Source organism: Kogia breviceps, chromosome 1, assembly GCF_026419965.1.
Source record: "Kogia breviceps isolate mKogBre1 chromosome 1, mKogBre1 haplotype 1, whole genome shotgun sequence".
Taxonomy (NCBI): Eukaryota; Metazoa; Chordata; class Mammalia; order Artiodactyla; family Physeteridae; genus Kogia; species Kogia breviceps.
In genome coordinates this window covers 198,157,526-198,177,617 of record NC_081310.1, presented here as the reverse complement: position 1 = coordinate 198,177,617, position 20,092 = coordinate 198,157,526, and the positions used below count along the sequence as shown (strand labels likewise).

At 59.1% G+C, this 20,092-nt stretch overlaps 1 protein-coding gene across 3 annotated transcripts in view; it reads right to left on the bottom strand.

Annotated features, from left to right (window-relative positions):
- CHD5 (chromodomain helicase DNA binding protein 5) overlaps positions 1 to 20,092 on the bottom strand; it is a 63,762-nt gene that overhangs the window by 24,396 nt on the left and 19,274 nt on the right. For all 3 annotated transcript variants that reach the window (XM_067018550.1, XM_067018555.1, XM_067018546.1), the window contains exons 4-20: positions 19,504 to 19,622; positions 18,724 to 18,962; positions 16,773 to 16,897; positions 15,396 to 15,519; positions 14,639 to 14,805; positions 14,241 to 14,462; positions 12,936 to 13,142; positions 12,500 to 12,711; positions 9,805 to 9,936; positions 9,609 to 9,717; positions 8,259 to 8,450; positions 7,971 to 8,171; positions 4,555 to 4,692; positions 4,343 to 4,464; positions 3,386 to 3,559; positions 2,864 to 3,005; positions 1,251 to 1,382 (exon numbers count right to left, since the gene is read on the bottom strand). In XM_067018550.1, the coding sequence (XP_066874651.1) occupies positions 1,251 to 1,382; positions 2,864 to 3,005; positions 3,386 to 3,559; positions 4,343 to 4,464; positions 4,555 to 4,692; positions 7,971 to 8,171; positions 8,259 to 8,450; positions 9,609 to 9,717; positions 9,805 to 9,936; positions 12,500 to 12,711; positions 12,936 to 13,142; positions 14,241 to 14,462; positions 14,639 to 14,805; positions 15,396 to 15,519; positions 16,773 to 16,897; positions 18,724 to 18,962; positions 19,504 to 19,622 (2,757 nt within the window). The remainder of the gene's footprint in view (positions 1 to 1,250; positions 1,383 to 2,863; positions 3,006 to 3,385; positions 3,560 to 4,342; positions 4,465 to 4,554; positions 4,693 to 7,970; positions 8,172 to 8,258; positions 8,451 to 9,608; positions 9,718 to 9,804; positions 9,937 to 12,499; positions 12,712 to 12,935; positions 13,143 to 14,240; positions 14,463 to 14,638; positions 14,806 to 15,395; positions 15,520 to 16,772; positions 16,898 to 18,723; positions 18,963 to 19,503; positions 19,623 to 20,092) is intronic.

Here is a 20,092-nt window from a genome sequence, read left to right as displayed (position 1 = left end):
GGACCCAGGCAGACCTGACGCAGGGCCTTTCTCTGAAGAATGCAGAGCCTCCAACCTCAACCCCCGGAGCCACTCCATCCCCCACACCAGCCCCACAGCCATCTGCTTAAGACACAGCTCTAAGCACGCGCCTCCCTGCCCTCTCCTCCCAGGATAAAGTCCCAAACCCTCACCTTGGCGTTCCAGGCTTGCAGGATTGGTGCCCAGCCCACCTGGGCTTCATTTCCCAATGCTTCCTTCATACTCTCCAACCATCCCAAATTACCTGGACTCTCTTCCCACCCCCTTACTGCCTAGGAAACTCAAAGAGCACCTCCTCCGTGATGTCTTCCCTGATCTCACCCTTTCCTATGAGAAGAGAAAAGCAGTCCCTTCTGAGCTCCCATATTCCTCCCATAATCAATCTTGAGAGAGAGTTTGGCTGGATATAAAATTATCAGTCCCCATTTTCCCGCAGGGTATTGAAGGTTTCGCAGTTGTCTTCTGCCACCTATTGTTGCTGATGTGAAATCTGAGGACAGTCTGATTGTCATTCCTTTGTAGATACTAGGTCTGAAGTGTGGCATTTTCCCTATGGTGTGCCTAGGGCTTCCTTTATTTCTACAGTAAGTCCCCTACATATGAACCTTCAAGTTGTGAACCTTCAAAGATGCAAACGTGCATTTGCACGTCCAATCACATAAGTTAGTGCGTGTCTGGCATACACTGTCATACGCATGCATCCTCTACAGGCGGTTGTGCTTTTGTGTAGTTTACTGTACAGTACTGTACAGCATCACAGACAAACAAACCTCTGAGGCTGGACAGCTTTGCCTCCGACAGCCCAAAAAGTGAGGCTGCAAGTGCAATTTCAGGATCAAGCTAGAAAGAGGGACACACCACCCCGCAAAGCTGCCCCCACCACAGGGCCCCACCTTCATGAGGAGCGGGGCTGCAAGGGTGAGAGGAGAGGGCTGTCATCCCAGCTTGGACAGAAGCTCCAGGAGGAGCAGCTGGTGGGGTGGACCTTGGTCCTCCCCGCTAACACGCCCTGAGCACCTTGAACTTGGCACCCAACCAGCTCTCCTTGGCTGCATCACACCAGGGCCCAGAGGAGCGACTTCCGACACACAACCCACATGGGGATGGCATCGGGACCGAGGGCTGCTGGCAGGCTGTGCCCTCAGCTAGTGGGGGCAGGACGCCCCCTGCAGGTGTGGGGTTGGGCTAGGGAAGGCAGGGAGGCCAGCAGCCACCTGGGGGCAGCTCACCTGGGAGAAGATAAGTACACGGTGCCCTTCGTCCCGCAGTTTCTTGAGCATCTTTTGCAGCAACATGAGCTTCCCTGAAGACTTGACCAGAGAGCTGCCATCATAGGAGCCATTGGGCAGGACAGGGGCCTCCTGTGGACACAGCAGAAGGTGGGGCACTGGGGGCTCCCCTCTCCCCTCTGACTCTGCACCGGAGGCCCCAGAGAGTGGACAAGGGCCCAACAGTGGGTGGAGCACCGAGCCCAGCCCCGGTCAGGCCAGGCTCTGCGGGGCGTATGGGCAGCTCACGCGGATGCTCCCAGCACCTTGTTCCCCAGGCAGGGCTCCGACTTGGCGGCCCTGCCCTCCATCTCCCCCTGCTGGCACTCCACCAGAACCACAGGCATCAGTGGACGGAAGGATGACACAGAGTCTTGAGCCCAGCCGGCCTTCCCAGCAGGAATGGGGCCTGGCCTCTGCAGTCACTGCAGGGCACATCCAGGCAAGGCCAACCCGGCCCCCCAGCTGGGCAGAACCTTAGCCCAAAGGCCTCTGCTGGGCCACCATGGTGAGGTCAGCCTGGGCTTGGCTGGGTCTGGGTCACCCACAGCACGGCCTCCACGCCTAACTCCGCATTGGTCTTCTTGTTTGGGGCCAGGGATGGGGGAGGGGGAAGGTGTAAACCGTGGAGCGTTTAAATTAGAACCAGAATAGCCATGACCACAGTGAGCTCTCTCCGAGGGCACTGACGTGGCCTTTCTGGTCTGGTCCTCACCCTTTCAGGGGGCTGCTGTTATTGTCCCCACTTCGTAGAGGATAAACGTGGGACCCCAAGAGGACCACTGACTGTCCTGAGACCACAGGACTGGAGCCGGGGGTCTGACTGGGGCTCCAGTCTCTCACCCAGGGCTGCACATCAGACCACCTGGGGGCCCCACCCAGGCCTCCCCGACTGCCAAGTCAGCCCTCGGAATCCTGGTCTGGGGTCCCCTGACGCTGAGGCTGGGGGGGATTCTGGGGTGCCCCGATGTCCCCCATTCCTGTATGGTCACGAGAAGGGGTCCAGAGAAGGAGAGGGCCTGGCTGCGCAGTGGACAGAGGTCGGTTTTCAGATACTTCTGGCACAGTGGGGACCCATATCACCTCCAAATCCTCACTGTCAGGGAGGACTGGCAGCTGAGGGCCTAAGCACCTGCCCCAGCGGCCAGGGGCACCATGGCGGCCACAGCTGCCTGGCGGCCACAGCTGCTTACCACGAGGGCCACAGGAAACCCACCACAACACAGCCACATGCACCTACCACGGCCTCAGGCCCCTTCCACGGCAGCCTCAGGAACTCACCACGGGGGTCAAGGGCACCTATCGCGGTGGCCACAGCGGCAGCCACGGGGACCTACCACGGCAGCCACGGGGAAGAGGTAAGGGTGGTCGAGGGCACCTATCACGGTGGCCACAGTGGCAGCCACGGGGACCTACCACGGCAGCCACGGGGAAGAGGTAAGGGTGGTCGAGGGCACCTATCACGGTGGCCACAGCAGCAGCCACGGGGACCTACCACGGCAGCCACGGGGAAGAGGTAAGGGTGGTCGAGGGCACCTATCACGGTGGCCACAGTGGCAGCCACGGGGACCTACCACGGCAGCCACGGGGAAGAGGTAAGGGTGGTTGCAACACTTCTTCAGGTCCATCATGATGTTGAGCAGTGACACCTGGTTCCCGCCCCCCTTGGAGTTCAGCGCCTCGAAGTTCCGCGTGAGGATGAACTTGTAGTACTTCCTGCCAGAGGAAGGAGGAAAGGCAAGCTGGAAACACCTGGCCACACCAGCCTCCGAGAGCGCACTCTGCTCCGCAGGGAGCCCGGGGGCTGCTGCCCCAGTACCAGTTACAGGAAGACCAAGGGGAGCCCCGAGAGGTGAAGCCACAGGCCTGGCGCTGCCCAGCAAGCTGCTGGGGCAAAGTGCAAGGACGCAGGCAGCCCCAGCCCTGGTCACTGAAATGTAAGAGGCCCCAAGAAGGAAGTATGTGCAAAAGGTGAGTTGAGGCCTGGGCGGGGCCGAAAGGCCCTCCCACCCACCCGGGGCAGCAGCCCAGGAAGGCCAGGTCAGGCCCTTCGGCTCTGGAAGACAAGCCCAGGGGACGCGGGGCAGGCTGCTCACTTCTGCATCTGGCTCAGTTCCACGCGGACGATCAGCTCGGTCTTGGCCGGCATGTTCTTGAACACGTCAGCCTTGAGCCGCCTTAGCATGTGCGGCCCCAGCAGGTCATGCAGCTTCTTGATCTGGTCTTCCTTGGAGATGTCGGCAAACTCCTCCAGGAAGCCCTCCAGGTTGCTGCAAGATAGAGTTGGGATGAGAGCCTGGAGCAGGCCAAAGCCCTCTGCAAAGGGAATCAGGATTGGGGTGGGGGAGCAGGCCAGCCAGCCCCCGGCCACCCGCCAGAGGGTCACAGGGCGGGCCTGTCACAGGGCAGGCTGGCTGGTGGGCAGAGCCCTGGCCCTGCCCTAGGTGTCACCCCCACCCATCGCAGCTGTCTCAGGCACACAGGATGCCTTCCTGTCCTCAAAGCTGTCCTGGACATGCAGTCTCTAGGACTCTTAGCCATATCACAGATAAGGAAACTGAGGCTGATGGGTGCCCAAGGTCAAACGGTCCAGCCTGCCCTCGAATCGACATCTCCTGATTCCAGGATCAGCATTCTCCACCCTGAATCCCCTGAGTAGGAAACTGAGGGGGTCAGATGAAGAAGGCCGGGGCCCTGTCTCCACGCCCGTCTCCACCACCACCACCACCCCAGCCTCCTGCCTCCCATCGCTGCCCCCCACGTGGTCACTTCAATCTTTGTGGAGGGACAGGAATGGGCCAGGGGTGTGGGGAAGGGACGGGAGCCCAGGAGGACCCCCGGGGTCGTCAGGGGCAGAGCTGAGGGAAAAATCGCAGGATTAGCAGCAGCAGATGTTTCCCAGGGGCGCGGCACAGGCCAGCGCACTGCTGACGCTCCCGTGTTACCGACGAGGAAAGCGAGGTCCAGCGAGCAGCCCCAGGGCCGGGACGGGCACTGACCCCTCCTCCCTGGCTGCCCCCCGCCCCGCCTCCCCGGCCGGCCCCCCGACTCACTTGAACCTCTCTGGGGTCAGGAAATTGAGGAGGTGGAAGAGCTCTTCCAGGTTGTTCTGAAGGGGGGTCCCCGTCAGCAGCAGCTTGTAATCGATCTTGTAGCTATTCAAGACCCTAAAGAACTTGGGGAGGGGGGACAGGGGGCCTGTCAGGGGGCACCAGGCGGCCGGCCCACCCAGGACGCACGGGAGCCAGCGGCCCGCACTTCCTACCTTGGACTGGTTGTTCTTGAGCCGGTGGGCCTCATCCACCACGAGGCAGGCCCACTCGATGGAGCCCAGGATGGCCTGGTCGATGGTGATGAGCTCGTAGGAGGTCAGCAGGACGTGGAATTTGATCTGCACTTCTTTCTGGAGGGACAGGGAGATGTTTGGGAGGAGAGCTGGGAGAGCAGCAGATCAAGGCCTCCAGAGATGAAGGGGCGAGGAGGAGGGTGGACAGGACCCCCAGAGAGCCCGGGGAGCCCTGGGACGGAGAGGAAGACACAGGCCACTGAGCAAAGGGGTCAGGTGAGGCCCAGAGCACCTTCCCCAAGACAGCGGGGAAGGGCTGAGAGAGGCAGAGGGGAGCCTGTAGGCAGCACCTGGGTGTGCACCGGCCCCGCTCTTTTGGGCTAGACCTTGGTCGAGGTAATTAACCTCCCCAAGTCTCAGTCTCCTCACCTGTAAAATGGGAGCAATACTGTCTATAGGAGGAATGCCATGAGAACTAAAAGGGCTAGCTAGCCTCTTCCTCAAAAAATTACACATATTATGGAGAACGGTATGGAGATGCCTTACAAAAACTAAAAATAGAGCTACCATATGATCCAGCAATCCCACTCCTGGGCATATATCCGGAGAAAACCATAATTCGAAAAGACACATGCACCCCAATGTTCACTGCAGCACTATTTACAATAGCCAAGACATGGAAACAATGTAAGTTACCATCAACAGAGGAACGGATAAAGAAGATGTGGTACATACATACAATGGAATATTACTCAGCCATAAAAAAGAACGAAACAATGCCATTTGCAGCAACATGGATAGACCCAGAAATTGTCATACTGAGTGAAGTAAGTCAGACAAAGACAAATATCATTTCGCTTATATGTGGAATCTAAAAAAATGGTACAAATGAACACTTTCTACAAGAGAGAAGCAGAGTCACAGATGTAGAAAAGAGACTTATGGTTATGGGGAAAAACAGGGGGAGGGATAAATTGGGAGATTGGGATTGACATATACACACTACTATATATGAAATAGATCACTAATAAGAACCTACTGTAGAGCACAGGGAACTCTACTCGATACTCGGTAATGACCTATATGGGAAAAGAATCTAAAAAAGAATGGATATATGTATATGGATAACTGATTCACTTTGCTGTACACCTGAAACTAAGACAACATTGTAAATCAACTATACTCCAATAAAATTTTTTAAAAATAATATAAAAACAAACAAAATTACACATAGAATTGCCATGCAATCCAGCAATTCCAATTCTGGGTATAGACCCAGAAGAAGTGAAAGCAGGGACTTGAATGAATATTCCTGCACACCTATGTTCATACCATTATTCAGAAGAACCAAAAGGTAGAAACACTCAAGTGTCCACGGGCAGATGAATGGATAAACAAAAGGTGGTCTATTCACACGCTGGAATGTTATCCAGTCCACTTCCCTGGTGGCGCAGTGGTTAAGAGTCTGCCTTCCAGTGCAGGGGACACGGGTTCGATCCCTAGTCCAGGAAGATCACACATGCCACAGAGCAACTAAGCCCGTGCGTCACAACTACTGAGCCTGTGCTCTAGAGCCCGTGAGCCACACAACTACTGAAGCCCACGTGCCTAGAGCCCGTGCTCCACAACAAGAGAAGCCACCGCAATGAGAAGCCCGCACACCGCAACGAAGAGTAGCCCCCACTCGCCGCAACTAGAGAAAGCCCGCGCTTAGCAATGAAGACCAAATGCAGCCAAAAATAATAAATTTTTTTTAAAAAAAGTCAAGGAAAGAAATCCTGACACATGCTACAACGTGCTGAGTGAAATAAGCCAGACACAAAAGGACAAATACTGTATGATTCTACTTACATGAAGTACCAAGAATAATCAAATTCAGAGACCAAAAGTAGGAGGTTGCCAGGGGCTGGTGGAAGTTAGTGTTTAACGGGGACAGAGTTTCAGTTTTACAAGACGAAGAGCTCTGGAGATGGGGGTGACGGCTGCACAAGAGTATAAATGTACTTGATGTCCACGAACCGTACTTGTAAAAATGCTTAAGATGATACACTTTAAGTTATGTGTATTTTCCCACAATTTTTAAAAATAAAATAAATTTAAAAGCTGAGTCAGCAAAGCACCCAGCCCATCGCAGGACCCCAGGGTGAGCTCAGAAGTTGTTTCTGTGACTGATAGGCCCACAGGCCCAGCCCTCTGGAATCACTGAGTCATTCCCTCATTCAACAAATACTTATTGAGAATCCCCTGGCGGTTCAGTAGTTAGGACTCAGCGCTTTCACTGCCCTAGCTTGGGCTTCAATCTCTGGTCGGGGAACTAAGATTCCCACAAGCTGCGAGGCGCAGCCAAAAAAAACAAACTCACACAAAGAGTTACTGAGCATCTCCTGGGGCCACGACTACCCCAGACGATGGAGCAAGCCGAGGTGAGGAAGCCTGGGGAGGCTGGAGGTGACCCGCCAGCCCCAAGCACTGCAGGTGGCGCGTGAGCGCGCCAAGACTGCCTGAGTGCCCCCGCGTGCCAGGCGCAGGAAGTACTTACTGAGTGCTTTGTGTCCTCGATTCCCAGAGTGCAGCCTGAGAGCCAGAAGCATGCACTTCATCTGGGACTCTGTGAGGCCCCAGCCCAGAGCTGCTGGATCAGAACCTGCCCTTCAACGAGACCCCTGCTGACCCGGGGGGGCACAGGGAAGTCTGAACAGCCCTGCCTAGTGCTTATTCATTCAACCCTCCACCACTCTAGACCGGGTCTGTCATCTCCATTTTGCTGAGAAGATTCTGAAGCACAGAGAGGCTAAGTGCCTTGCCAGAGGTCACACAGCTGGTGGGCTGGGTTGAATCGTGTCCCCTCAAGATCCACGTCCACCCAAAACCTCGGAATACGACCTTTTTTGGAGCTAGGGTCTTTGCAGGTGTAAGTAGTTAAAATGAGGTCATCCTGGATTAGGGTGGGTGTCTTTATAAGAAGAGGAGACACAGACACACAGGGGAGACGGCCACATGACAACAGAGGCAGAAACCCAAGTGATACAAATGCAAACCAAGGACAGCCAAGGAACGCCTGCAGCCACCAGATGCTGGAAGAGGCACGGACGGGTCCTCCCCCAAAGCTTCAGAGGGAGCAGGACCCCGCCGACAGCTGGATCTCAGACTCCTGGCCTCCAGAACGGTGAGAGGATAAATTCTGTTGCTGTGTTCAGCCCCACCGCCACCCTGTCTATGGTTCTTTGCCCCAGGACATGGGTACAGCAGGTAACTCTGCCTCAAGAGAAGCTCTGTGCCAGCTACTACCTCCACCAGGGCCCAAGAGAAGAGACCCCAGATGGACTGCAGGGCCCCTGCGGCCCCCAGGGCAGACTGGGCACCTGGGCAGGGTCCCCGGGGTGAGGAGTGCTCACCTTCATCCGGAACACCTTCTTCCCGCTCCGAATGGCGTTGTCCTCAAACGAAAACTCGTTCTCCCGGATCACAGAGCGGCTCTCCTTGTCCCCCGTGTAGGTGACCACGTAGAAGTCGGGCGCCCACATCTCAAACTCACGTTCCCAGTTGATGATGGTGGACAGGGGCGCACTGACCAGGTAGGGCCCCTTGGAGTGGCCCTGGGGAGGGAGACGGACGCGCTGAGGCTGCCGGCCCACAGCCAGCACCGGCTACCCCTCCCCAGCCGCCCAGCCTGGGCCTCAAACCTCCTTGTACAGGGAGTAGAGGAAGACGATGGTCTGCACCGTCTTGCCCAGACCCATCTCATCGGCCAGGATGGTGTCGGTGCCCTGGGCCCAGGAAAAGCGCAGCCAGTTAAGACCCTCCAGCTGGTACGGGTGCAGTGTGCCGCCCGTGGAGTCGATGTACCACGGCTGCTTGTCAAACTTGACCGTGGGCTGCAAGGAGGCAGAGGTTCAGACGTACCCTGGATCCTGGGCCACCAGGGCCCACCCCCTGGCCTTTATGCACACAGTTCCTTATGACTGGAGTACTCTTCCCACGCTTCTCATCCCTGCTAACTTATTCATCCTTCAGGTCACAGCTGGAATGCCTCTTCCTCCAGGAAGTCCTCCCTGACTCCTGGCCTGGCTGAGGTGTTCCCACTACGTCCTCCCTTGTCGACCCTATACTTCTATCAGGGCAGTTTCCCAAGTGTTGGATTCTCTGACTTTAAGCCCAGCTTGTGGTCACCATACTGGTGACCTGTTTCTCTGAGTCCCATACAGTGACCAGGACACAGTGAGCACTTAGGCAACATTTGTTGGATGCTTGCCCAGGGTGCTTGATCCCAAACATCACCTCTTTTATCCCTGCAGCTCGGGGCCACCTCCCCCATGAAGTCCTCCTGATGTATCAGACCCATTCACCTTTCCCTGGCATCCCACAGTCTCAAGCCGAGGCCCCATTCTGTGCGCACCCGCCATGTGCCCTTGGAAGATGAGCACTTTGTGAAACAGGGGGCAGGGCCTTGTTCCCCCAGGGCCAGCCCAGGGCCAGGTGCTAGCAGACACCCCAGAGAAGTTTGCTAAATGAACAACAGTCAACCTTCCACTCCCCGATGGGCTCAAAGCTGCGGGGCAAGTTGTGGGTCTCCTCCCCGCTGAACAGATAAGAATGGTGCGTAGTTAGCAAATCAGCAGTCATGTTCCCGAAGCAGGAAACACACTTTTTGATTTAAGTGCTTGGAATGAGCTCAACTAAAGGAATGCAATTTCGTGAGCTGCGCCGAGTAGAGACTATCTGTTCCACGGTCTGTGCACGGGTGACCCGTCCTTCAAATCGCTCTGTCCCCCAGGAGCTGCCGCTCTGCATGAGGCTGGGGGACCCAGACCCCAGGGTGTGAGCCCTCCCCTGCGGGGAAGGGCTGGGTCCTGTCACCCTTGTCCCTGACAGAGCCGCAGAGCACCCCTCCTGAGCAGGCGCGGCTCCGTGTGCATAGACCATAGACCCGCAGTACGAGTTCTCCGGAGACCTCGGGAGACCATACCCCCCTCCACGGCCAAGCCTAGGTGGAGGCCCTGGCAACCCCCCCCCGGGCCCCTCCCCCCGCTCACATCCACAATGGGCGTGTCCGGGGGCTTCTCCTGTTTGTCATCCTTCAGCTTCTTGCCCTTCTTGACCAGCCTCTTGGGCAGCCTGGCATCCTCCCCCAGCATCAATTCCCTGGGAAAGAGCACGGGATGATGAGAGCAGAGCTCAGGCCGGTGGGGGGGGCGGGAGGCCCCGCCCAGGGGCCCCACGGTGGCCCACCTGTGGCCCCAGTAGGCCTGCTTCAGGTTGTCGTAGTAGGGGATGTCAATGTCGTCAATCTCCCAGGTGCACTGGTCGTAGGGCAGGTCTTTCCACTTGATCAGGTAATGCACGTCCCCCTTTTTGTCGAAGCTGCAGCACGGTAAACAGATGGAGGAGGGCGGGTCACCCGGGCAAGAGTCCACGGAGGGCACCTCACAGGATGCAAAGCCCCTCACCCCCGCGGTCCCCTGGGAGCCCCAGCCAGGAGGGCGGCACCAGGCAGGGACTCCAGAGAGGTGAGGCAGCTTGGCCAAGGCCACACAGCTAGTGAGAGGGAGGGAGGAGGGCACGGGTTGAGTGGCAGGGCAGAGAGACTTCTGGGAGGCCACGCTAATGGGGGAGCACAGAACCAGCGTCCACTCCACCCTCGGTGGCCGTGAATCCCATTCAGTCATGAGGACTCCCCCGGAATTCTCAATTTCTGAGTCCGATGGTTCTCCCCTGACCACAGACCTTCGTTTTCTCGCTTAAAAACTCCCAGAGAGGGACTTCCCTGGAGATCCAGTGGTTAAGACTCCGAGCTTCCACTGCAGGCGCACGGGTTCCGTCCCTGGTGAGGGAACTAAGATCCCGCGTGCCACATGGAGCGGCCAAAAAAAAAGAAAAAACCTCCCAAGGGCTGGAGGGGTGCCCATCTCAGTCTGGGGCCAATCCCTGCAAAGTAGAGACGAATGTAATTCTTGCAGGTGGGGTGCCCTCTCCCAAAGACCTCCGGGGACACAGGGACCTGATGGCCCAGCCAGCAGCCCAGAGGGGTTGCTGCAGAGAAGCACCTTGCACTGCAGCTTGAATATGGCTCCTGGGAGGGGCCTGGGGCCTCCCACCCAACCTGAGTGCACCGGGCAACCGAGCCGAGGCAGCGCTGCAGGGCCGGCGGGGCCACGGCTAGCCTGGGGGCTACAGACAGAAAGACCAATCCTCAGTCACCATGGAAACCGATGGATTTTTTTTTTTTTTTTTCAATAAATGACTGGTTATTACTCAGGCTCCACTCAGGTAATACATTTGGAGGAAATTCACCTACTCCGCTTTGAAGGCAGGGAGAAAACTTGCCACTTTTGTTTTGAACATGCAATTTAACAAAGGTAAAAAAATTGTGCATCATTTCAACGGGGGGGGCTCGGGTCACAGGGAGGGCTGGGGATGGGAGCGGAGGTATTTCATAGTCAAGGGGGTACTTTTTCAAATTCCCCTGGCCCATCTTCCTGACGGCCATGCCAGCAGGCACTGGCACACTCCTTGAACCCCCACGGCAGCCCTGTGGGGTGGGTACTCTCATTATTCCATTTCACATGAGAAACACAGAAGCACAGAGCCCGGAAAATGGGAGCCAGGCTTGAAATCCGAGTGACAGGATCAGGTTCTTAAACTCTGCTCTACCCAACTCCTGCCTTCGGGACGCCTGTGGTCTGCTGGATCCCAGGTACCCCTGAGGCAGAGCCTCCGTGGGCCCCACCCTGAGCCCACCTGTCAGCCACTGCCGGTTCTCAAGCACCTGAGCTCAAGAATGAGCAAGAGAGACTTCCCTGGTGGCGCAGTGGTTAAGAATCCGCCTGCCAACGCAGGGGACACGGGTTCGAGCCCTGGTCCGGGAAGATCCCACATGCCACGGAGCAACTAAGCCCGTGCACCACAACTACCGAGCCCAGGTGCCACAACTACTGAAGCCCGCGCACCTAGAGCCCGTGCTCCACAGCAAGAGAAGTGGCAAAGCAGAGGGACATCTGGGAGGACACACACCGCAACGAAGAGCAGTCCCCGCTCATGGCGACTAGAGAAAGCCCACACGCAACAACAAAGACCCCATGCAGCCAAAAATAAATAAAATTAATTAATTAATTAATTTTTAAAAATAATAATAATAATAAAAGAATGAGCAAGAGCTCCCACCTCCCCACCAAACCAAAGCCAAACTCTTGGAGCCCGGGGGCCTCCTGCCTTGGTCTCTGCGTCTGGCCTCTGCAGCCTCTGACCACCGTCACCTGGGCAATTTCACACTGCTCATCAAGGAGCTGTTGCAGGGGCACTGGGGTTTGGAACAGTGGCTAAGAAAGCAAGTCCTACCGCCAGAAAAGCACTGGGTTCCAATCCCAGCGCCCCTGCCTCTTGGCTGTGTGACTCTGGGCAAGTGACTTAACCGTGCTGGCATCCATAAAGGCAGAAGGCGGAAATAAAACGCCTACCTCTTGGTAGATGGCACTCGGTGGTATCAGCCGTGTTATAAAGGGGCAGCAAGCATGTACTCACCCCACAGCTCAGGCCCACCCTGGTCCCCAGGACCTTCCGGCAGGTATCAAGCACTGACGTCAGCAGACACCCAGGAGCACAAGGGTGCCGACTCCCCAAGTGTCCCATCTACAACTTTTACTGGCCGTTCGTCCAGTTGCCCCTTTAGACATATGACTTAGGAGCTGCCCTCCTGCCACGAGAGTGACACGCATGCACATGCAAGTGTAAACATGTGCTTCAATGTACCCAGGTGCATGAAGACCCCTCCAGCTGGACAGTCAAGTCGCCGACAGCGGGGCCCCTTCCCCTACCACACCCACACGTGGTCCTGAGCCCATTCACCAGGCTGAAGGGGCCGGCATGTCCCAGACCTGCAGGCACCCACCTCCAGCGAGGTTCAGGGCCCCGCCCGCCGAGCACACACCTGTGGTTCAGGATGCGGTGGACCATCATCCACTCGGGCTTGATGCCGTAGCGGTAGAAGCGCTCCTCCATCTTGGCGTAGAGGGGGTCCTTGTTCTTTCTTTTCTCGCTCTTGCCATCCTCATCGCCAGAGCCGTAGTCAAAGGGCGGTGGCTCGTCCATGTCGTTCTTTCTTTGGTAGTTGCGATACATCACCGTGTGGTAGAGCTCCAGCTGCTTGCGAAGGGGGCAGAGGTTACAGGAGGGAGATGAGCCATGACCCCCCCCCGTGTCCCCCAACCCAGCTCCCCCAGCCCCCAGCCCCCTGCCTGGGTCCCAAGCGGGACAATCCTCACCTTCCGCCTCCCCCTCCCCAACTCTCAACAATGCCCCTCACTCAGGGAGCTGGCTAGGGCGTTTAGGTGCTGAGCACAGCCGCACCTGCCCAGGTGCCTCACCTGCAGCTCCTTCACCCAGGAGCAGTGCCAGTAGGAGAGCCCAGCCCACTTGACAAAGAACTCTCTCTCCGGGATGCCCTCTAGGGGCTTGGGTGGTGGAACGCCAGGCTCTACGTCGGACCCCGGCAGCCCCACCATGAAGGGGGCTGGGGGCTCTGTCCACCTCCAGTGCAGGATCCGCTGGACTTTGCCCTTCAGCGGGGGACACTGTGGGCAGAGGATGGTCCCCAAGTTCAGGGCTTAGCTGCAGGGCCCCACCCCGAGGCCCCCTCCAACAAGCTGTACTGCTCCAAGTCAGACAGCACCACAGTGACTCCAAGACACCACTCTGTCCTCAGGAGACCACCCATGCCGTGCACGCTGATGAGGCGAAACGGCTCTGCACACACACACACACACACACACGTGCACACACACATACACACGCATAACGGAAGCCCATATGCACACAGATAACCGAGGGCTGGCACAGCACAGCCCAGGATCCACAGGGTGGGGGACCCAGCACTGGGGGTGGGCTGGGGACAACTCGGGGCATGGTGGCCTTCAACCGCCTACAGTGAATGGGGGGAGGGGGCAGGGGGGAGGGGCGGAGGGTGCTCTCTCCTCTCCCAGCAGAAACTGAGGCCCCAGCCCCAGAGGCCTCCTACCCTCTCGCCACCCCCAGCCCTGGGACAAGAGCCAGGTCCAGGCTGAGTCTGAGTGGACAGTTCAGCCTTGTGTGGCCTTGGGCAAGTCACTTTACCTCCCTGAGCCTCAGTTTCCTCATCTACAAATGAGAATAACAAAAGGCCTGGTACTGGAAAACTCAGTAAGCGTTAGAGGCACGCCCAGTAAACGGTGGCTATGGTGGGCGCTGGTGGGATTATCACCACCGCTTTTCTCTTCTCATAGCGGCTGTTTCCAGAAAGTGTGAAGGGGATTGCGAAGCAGAGCGGGCCAGAGTGAGGCGGTGGGCGGGACTCGGGGCGGATGGGAGGGGACTTGGGACTGAGCCCCGGCGGGGGCGGGTACTCGTGGGGCGTGTCCTGTACGGGAAGGGGCGGGTAGAGCCCTTGGTAGGCGGAGAGCCAGGCGGGACCTTCGTAAGTGAGGCCTGGAGCAGCATGGGAGATGGGCGTGATGGGCGTGGCGGGCGTGGCCTGGGCCGGCGGAGGCGGGGCCTTGGTGGACAGGGCCTGCTAGGGCGGGGCCTCTGTGGGTGGGACCTTTGTGCGCAGAGCCTTGCCGGGGGAGGGGCCTGGTCATAATGGGCGGGGCCCTGCCGGGGGCGGGGCGTTCGGCGCGGGCCGGCGTAACACTCACAGTACAGCGCGGGCAGAGCCATTCACCGTTTGGGATCTCGGGCAGCGGCGGGTTGAGGCAGTGCAGGTGGTAGGAGGAGGGGCAGGCGTCGCAGCAGAGCAGCTCGCCGCCGTCCTTGCACACGCGGCAGAACTCCATGTGGTCGTCCTCCTCCTCCTCGCAGCCGCCCTCCTCGTCGTCGTCGTCGTCGTCCTTCGGCTCCCACTGGATCCCCTCCTTCTCCTGGAGGGGGGGAGTCCAGGTGGAGGCACCCTGGACCAGGACCCCCCCCTCCACCAGGGAGCGACTCCCCCCCTCCCACTCGCACTTCCCCATGTTCTGCCCCAGAAGACCGCGCAGGAGTCCAGAAGCCAGGCACAGACAAAATCCCCGCCCCGGCGTGTCTGCCAAGGGCTTACACAGTGGGGACAGCTCCACTTGCCCTCGGGAGCTTTCTCCAGCTCTGGGTCCAGGCAGACGAGGTGGTAGGCCCTCGGGCAGGTGTCGCACAGGATGATCTCCCCACCCTGCTGGCACACCTCACAGTAGTCCTGGTGGTCCGTGTCATAGCCATCACCATCATCAACTGGGGGGGGGGGGCAGAGGCGATCATGAGGGAGGGCCTTGTTCCCACTCCCGGTGCACAACCAACCTCCACGCCAGGCTGCCCTGGCACATACTAGGCACCCGACAGATGTCGGATGGTGGATGGACAGACAGGGTGAACAGGATGACTGAAAGAGTAAATGGGTGAAGAGATGATAGAAGGTGGATAAAAGGAAAGAAGGAAGGGAAGGAGGGAGGAGGAAGGAAAGAAGAAAGATGGGTGAATGCGAAGATGAATGGCTGGATGAATAAAGCCAAGGGAGGGCGGGAATGAGGATGGGTAGGGGAATGGGGGTGAAGGGATACATGGGTAGAGGGTGGATGAGGTTAAGAAGCAACTCCTTCTCTTGTGCCCCCCCCCCGCCAGTGCAAATGCCCTGGGGCGGCTCACATCACGGGTCCCTAACGTATGCAGACTCACTTCGACAGGACCCCCTCTCCTAAGCACAGAGGAAGCACAGGGGAGCTCCCTGCTGAGGCCTGAGGGTGCCCTTCTCCGCTCCCCGAGGGGGCTCTGCACGCCCACATCCACCGTGGTGGCCAAGGGAACTCTGCAGACAGGAGTCTTACTTCTCTTCTTCTGGCGCCTCCTCTTGCTCTTCCTCCCCAGCAGGGCAGAACACTCGGAGCGCACAGAGGAGCTGTGGATGCTGGCGCTGTCGAAGTCCGACTCCTCCCGCTCCTCCTCCTCGCTCTGCGGGGGCAGGGGAGGGCCCTGTGAGCCCAGAGACAGCCCTGGGGGCTCATCTCCAGGCTTCGCAGGCCTGGGTGGCGGGGGGTGGGGGGGCAGGCAGGCAGGGCACATTGGAGGCTCCAGAGGCACAGTGCTGTCTGTCTCTGGTTCATCTCGTCCCTCCACCCAGCTTGAAAACCCTCAGCCCGCCAGTCCAGCCTGATGGCCTTCCACCCTCCCCAAGCCCTGCTCTCCAGCCCTCAGACCCTCCCCACACTTTCCACCTCCAGAATTCTCCCAGGCCCTGCCCTCCACCCTGCCAAACGGCTACACATCCCTCAAGGGGAAGCCCTAAGGACACCTCCCCCAAGAAGCCTTCCGAGATCTCTCCCTAATGAGACCTGCTGCACAGCCTTGTGCCAGGTCCGACCTGTCCCATCTGCCTGTCATTGTCTCTCTCCCAGTGCACAATATGCCCAAACCCTTCCAGACTGCAAGCAGCTCCAGAGCAGGGCCCGCCGTGGTGGAGCAGAGGGCCTAGCACATTAGTATGTGCTCAAAAGCTACGCTGAGCTGGACCACCAGCTCCGGGCTGGACCCTGCCTGCTGCTCCGTGCTCCCCTCCACAGCAGCTAAACTTGAGACCTGTCACTTGCCCCTACGAAGGGACAAAGAGATGGCTTCCATCTCTGCCCCTCTGCAGGGCTGGGGCAGGTGAGGGAAACAGGTGCCCTGTAGGGGCAGGAGGGGGGTGAATGCCTCCACCCCCAGAGAAAGAGGGCTCAAAGGCTCAGACACGGACTTAAGGTCATTCCAAACCTGGTGACAGAGCTGGCCCTGGGAGGGCAAGGGAGGGGCAGGGCTCCAGCCCAGCCCTATCCTGCCTACCTGCCACCCAGCAGACCTGGGCATCCAGGCGCCCCCCAGGACTCTCCCACCTGCTGCCCAGATGGAGAAGAAGCTGGGGCGGAAGGAGCCGGGACTGAGCCCCCAGCTCAGCAAGGGGGGCAGGAGAGCTACCCACCCAGAGTCCAAGCTACAGGGGGCCGTGGAAGGATCCAGGCTGAGCCCCTCACCAGTCAGGTGGGGAAACAGGCCCAGGAGGCCTGCATGTAGAATGGGAGAGTCCGGGGCGGGAGCGGGGGGATGGTGTGTACAAGACCTGCCCCCTGCCTGGTTCAGGAGAATGAACTGATGGTCCTGCTTTCCACGTCACCCAACCTTTGCATGTTACACACACACACACGCACACAAACAGTCACACTCACACTCACCGAGGAGCCTTTCTTCCTCTTGCTGCCAACCCCTCCGAAGCGGAACTTGAGCCCGGCCACCTTCCTCCCTTTGCCCTTTCTCTTCACATCCTTGGAGCCTTTGATCTTCTTCCTCACTCCAGGCCCTGAAAAGCACCGGTGGAATAACCAGCGCCCGCCACGGCTCACTCACGCACCGCCATGCTTTCCCTCGGCCTCATGAGAACCCGCTTTAAGGAAAGGATGGCTTCTGCCGTTGTCCCTTCTCAGATGAGAAGACCGGGGCTCAGCAAGGTGGCCTCCTTGCTCAAGTTGCACAGTAGAGGGGAAGCCAGGGAACAACGCGGGCCCAGTCCCTGCTCCGGCCGCTGTACTGCCATCTTGGGAACAGCCCTGTCCCATCCCTCTCCCCAGAAAGGAGCTGTCCCCAGTGGAGCCACCAGCCCCCACCTGCGGACCCTAGCTAGGCCCTGAAGGGACGTGCTCGGGCAGGAAGCCCTTTCCCCAGCTGCCAGCCCCCGGGTTGTCTGCCATACCCCGCACCGGCACCGCTCAAGACCGCCCTCACCTCTGCCAATCCTCCCCAGGAAATGCTGGCTCCCAGGTGGCCAGCAGGGGTGAGGTTGTTTTCATGGAACTGGTCACAGCACAATTAGTCACGTGGGGAGTAATGACCCCCCAGCAGCCTCTCCCACCAGGCCGAGCAGGGAAAGTGGGGGCCTGAAGGCAGGTGGCCTCACCCTAGGCCCTCCTCCACCCACATCACACACAGAGAGCTGGGTCTGGGAGCCCAGCTGTAACCTCAGCGGCGCCACGGAAAATCTATTTCAATTTCTCAGGCTCTGAATAGGCAGCTCAGGGAATCGATAGCTCAGCAGCTGGAGCCCGAGAGGAAATGAGAAAGAAGGCTGGCTGGGCAGACAGCAAGGGAGTTGAGTGGGAACAGTCTCTAAAGCCTGCGTCACTCACCCACCAGGGCCCCTGTGGGACCTGGTAAAGGGAGGCATTATCCCAGAAACCAAAGCTCCTTGGGGCAGAAACAAGGGGTCCCCAGCATCTGCTCTGCCCCCCATCAAAACCCAGGTCAGGGGACTTCCTTAGTGGCACAGTTGTTAAGAATCCGCCTGCCAATGCAGGGGACACGGGTTCGATCCCTGGTCCGGGAAGATCCCACATGCCGCGGAGCCACTAATCCCGTGCGCCACCACTACTGAGCCCGCGCTCTAGAGCCCGTGCTCCGTAACAACAGAAGCCACCGCAACGAGAAGCTCACAGACCGCAACGAAGAGTAGCCCCCACTCGCCGCAACGAGAGAAAGCACGCACACAGCAGCGAAGACCCAACGCAGCCAAAAAAAAAAAACCCAGGTCAGGGCACCCAGGAAGGTGAGCTGCAGGCGACACCACCACTCAGAGCCCCAGGGAGATCAGTGGGGCCATCAATCCTCCATCCAGGGAAGAAAGGTCCCTCCCCTAGAACTTCGAGTTGCAGAGAGCCTCTGCTGTCCCTATTCTCCCCACCCAGACACCACCACAGAGTCTGATTTTGTATCTGGACCTCCTTCCTGGCCTCCCTGGGAAGGCGGCCCTGTCCACGCCCACGGCCCGTGTACATCCGTTACCCCGAGGGTTGGGTGCTCAGAAGAGAGCGATCCACGGGTCACCTTGGGACCCCGTCCCCCTGGGAAGGGTGCAGCCTCAAACCCAAGAGCCCCCTAACTCCCAGCAGCACGGGCCACACCCCTGTCCCCTCCTCCACGCCTGGGAAAACTCCCAAAGCTCTGAGCCCACCACCTCCTCCACTTCGCCGCCAGCCCCGAGAGAGAGGCAGGACAGATGCCACCACACAGCTGAGGAAGGGTGGGTGGGTCCAAGGTCAACCAAGACACTGGGTCCTTGATAGAGACCGGCCCGGCTGTCCCAGACTGTAGGGCCTGGGGGCCCTCTGCCAGCAGGACTGGGTGCAGCCTTACCCTTGCCCTCCTTGGTCTTGGCCTTGCGGACGGGCACAGGCTGGGGTGCCTGCTGGGGGCTGATGGCCAGCGGAGGCGCGATGGTGACCGTCTCCACGGCCGCGGCCACTGCCGCTGCGGCCGCCGCCGCCGAGCTGCCCTTAAAGGGGTTGTTGGCGCTGAACTCTCGCCACTTGGCGCCCAGAACGGTCATCATTTTGGACATGGGGATCTTCGGGTTCTTCTTGGCGATGAGGGGCCTGCGTGGGGGGAGAGGCAGGAGGGTGAGGACGGCCCCATGGAGGGGATGAGGCCGCCGCGTGACCCCCCGCAGGGCCCACCCTTCTTCTCCCCGGCCCCACACCTGGGATATGCAGCAAACTGGGAAAACTGGGCAGAAGGGAGGGCAGGGAGGAGGACCAAGACAGAGACAGCAGTCCACCCCCAAGGCTCCTGATTCCCTGTTGATGTGGCTGGCGATCTTCTAATTGGGTTCTCGGACCCTGTAAGACCCGAGGGGCCAGAGGCAGGGGTCTACAGTAGGCGCCTGGGGGTCCAGTCCCATTTCTTTTAGAGCTGAGCGTGGCCACGGGGGCTTAAGACCCCTGGGAATGACTGGGGTCGCCACCCCTGGGGGTAGGACCAGCGAGGGAAAACAGGACCACCTGCTGAAATGGAAGGGTCCTGCCCCGGAGCCCGGGGCCCTGTCCCCCTGGCCACCCCACTCGGTGCCCCCGGGGGAGGCAGGCCTCGAGGGCAGCCTCCGAGGAGGCCCAGCCACGGTGGCCCCGGGGCCCCCACCTGAGGAACTGGCTGAAGGCCTTGTAGTTGGTCAGCGTGCGATAGTCGGCCTCTGAGAACGCGTACTCCACGTCGTCCAGGCCCCACTCGGCCATGAGCTGCCCCGAGGACTTGGGCTCCTACGGACACACGGGCCGGAGGTGGAACGAGAGGTGGGGGTCCTTTTACCCTGCACCCCGCACCAGGGCCCCACCCAGGGTGCCTCGGAAAAGCGGGGGGATTATGTCAGCAACTTAACAAGAGCGGTTCTCGCCCAGCACTGAAAACATCCTACAGCATCCCAGGCCGCCAGCCCCTTGATCAGTGGGGATGGCCCAGCTGCCAGCTCATGATGGGCCGCGGGCCACGCGCCTGGGGGGTTAATGCGGGGGTTTGGGGGGGAGCCATGTGCATGTGCAGGGCAGGAATAATAACAGGACTCACTCTGTCCGCCCCAGGAGATCACCTAGTACAGTCACACTTGGACCTCGTGAAAGGACAGGTCACTGCGGGTTCTGGGACCAGCAAGGTGTGCCCTGGTCAGGGCAGTGGCTCAGCTCGGGGCAGAGCCCAGAAAGGGTCCCTCAGCCCCTGCTTCACTCTCCAGATG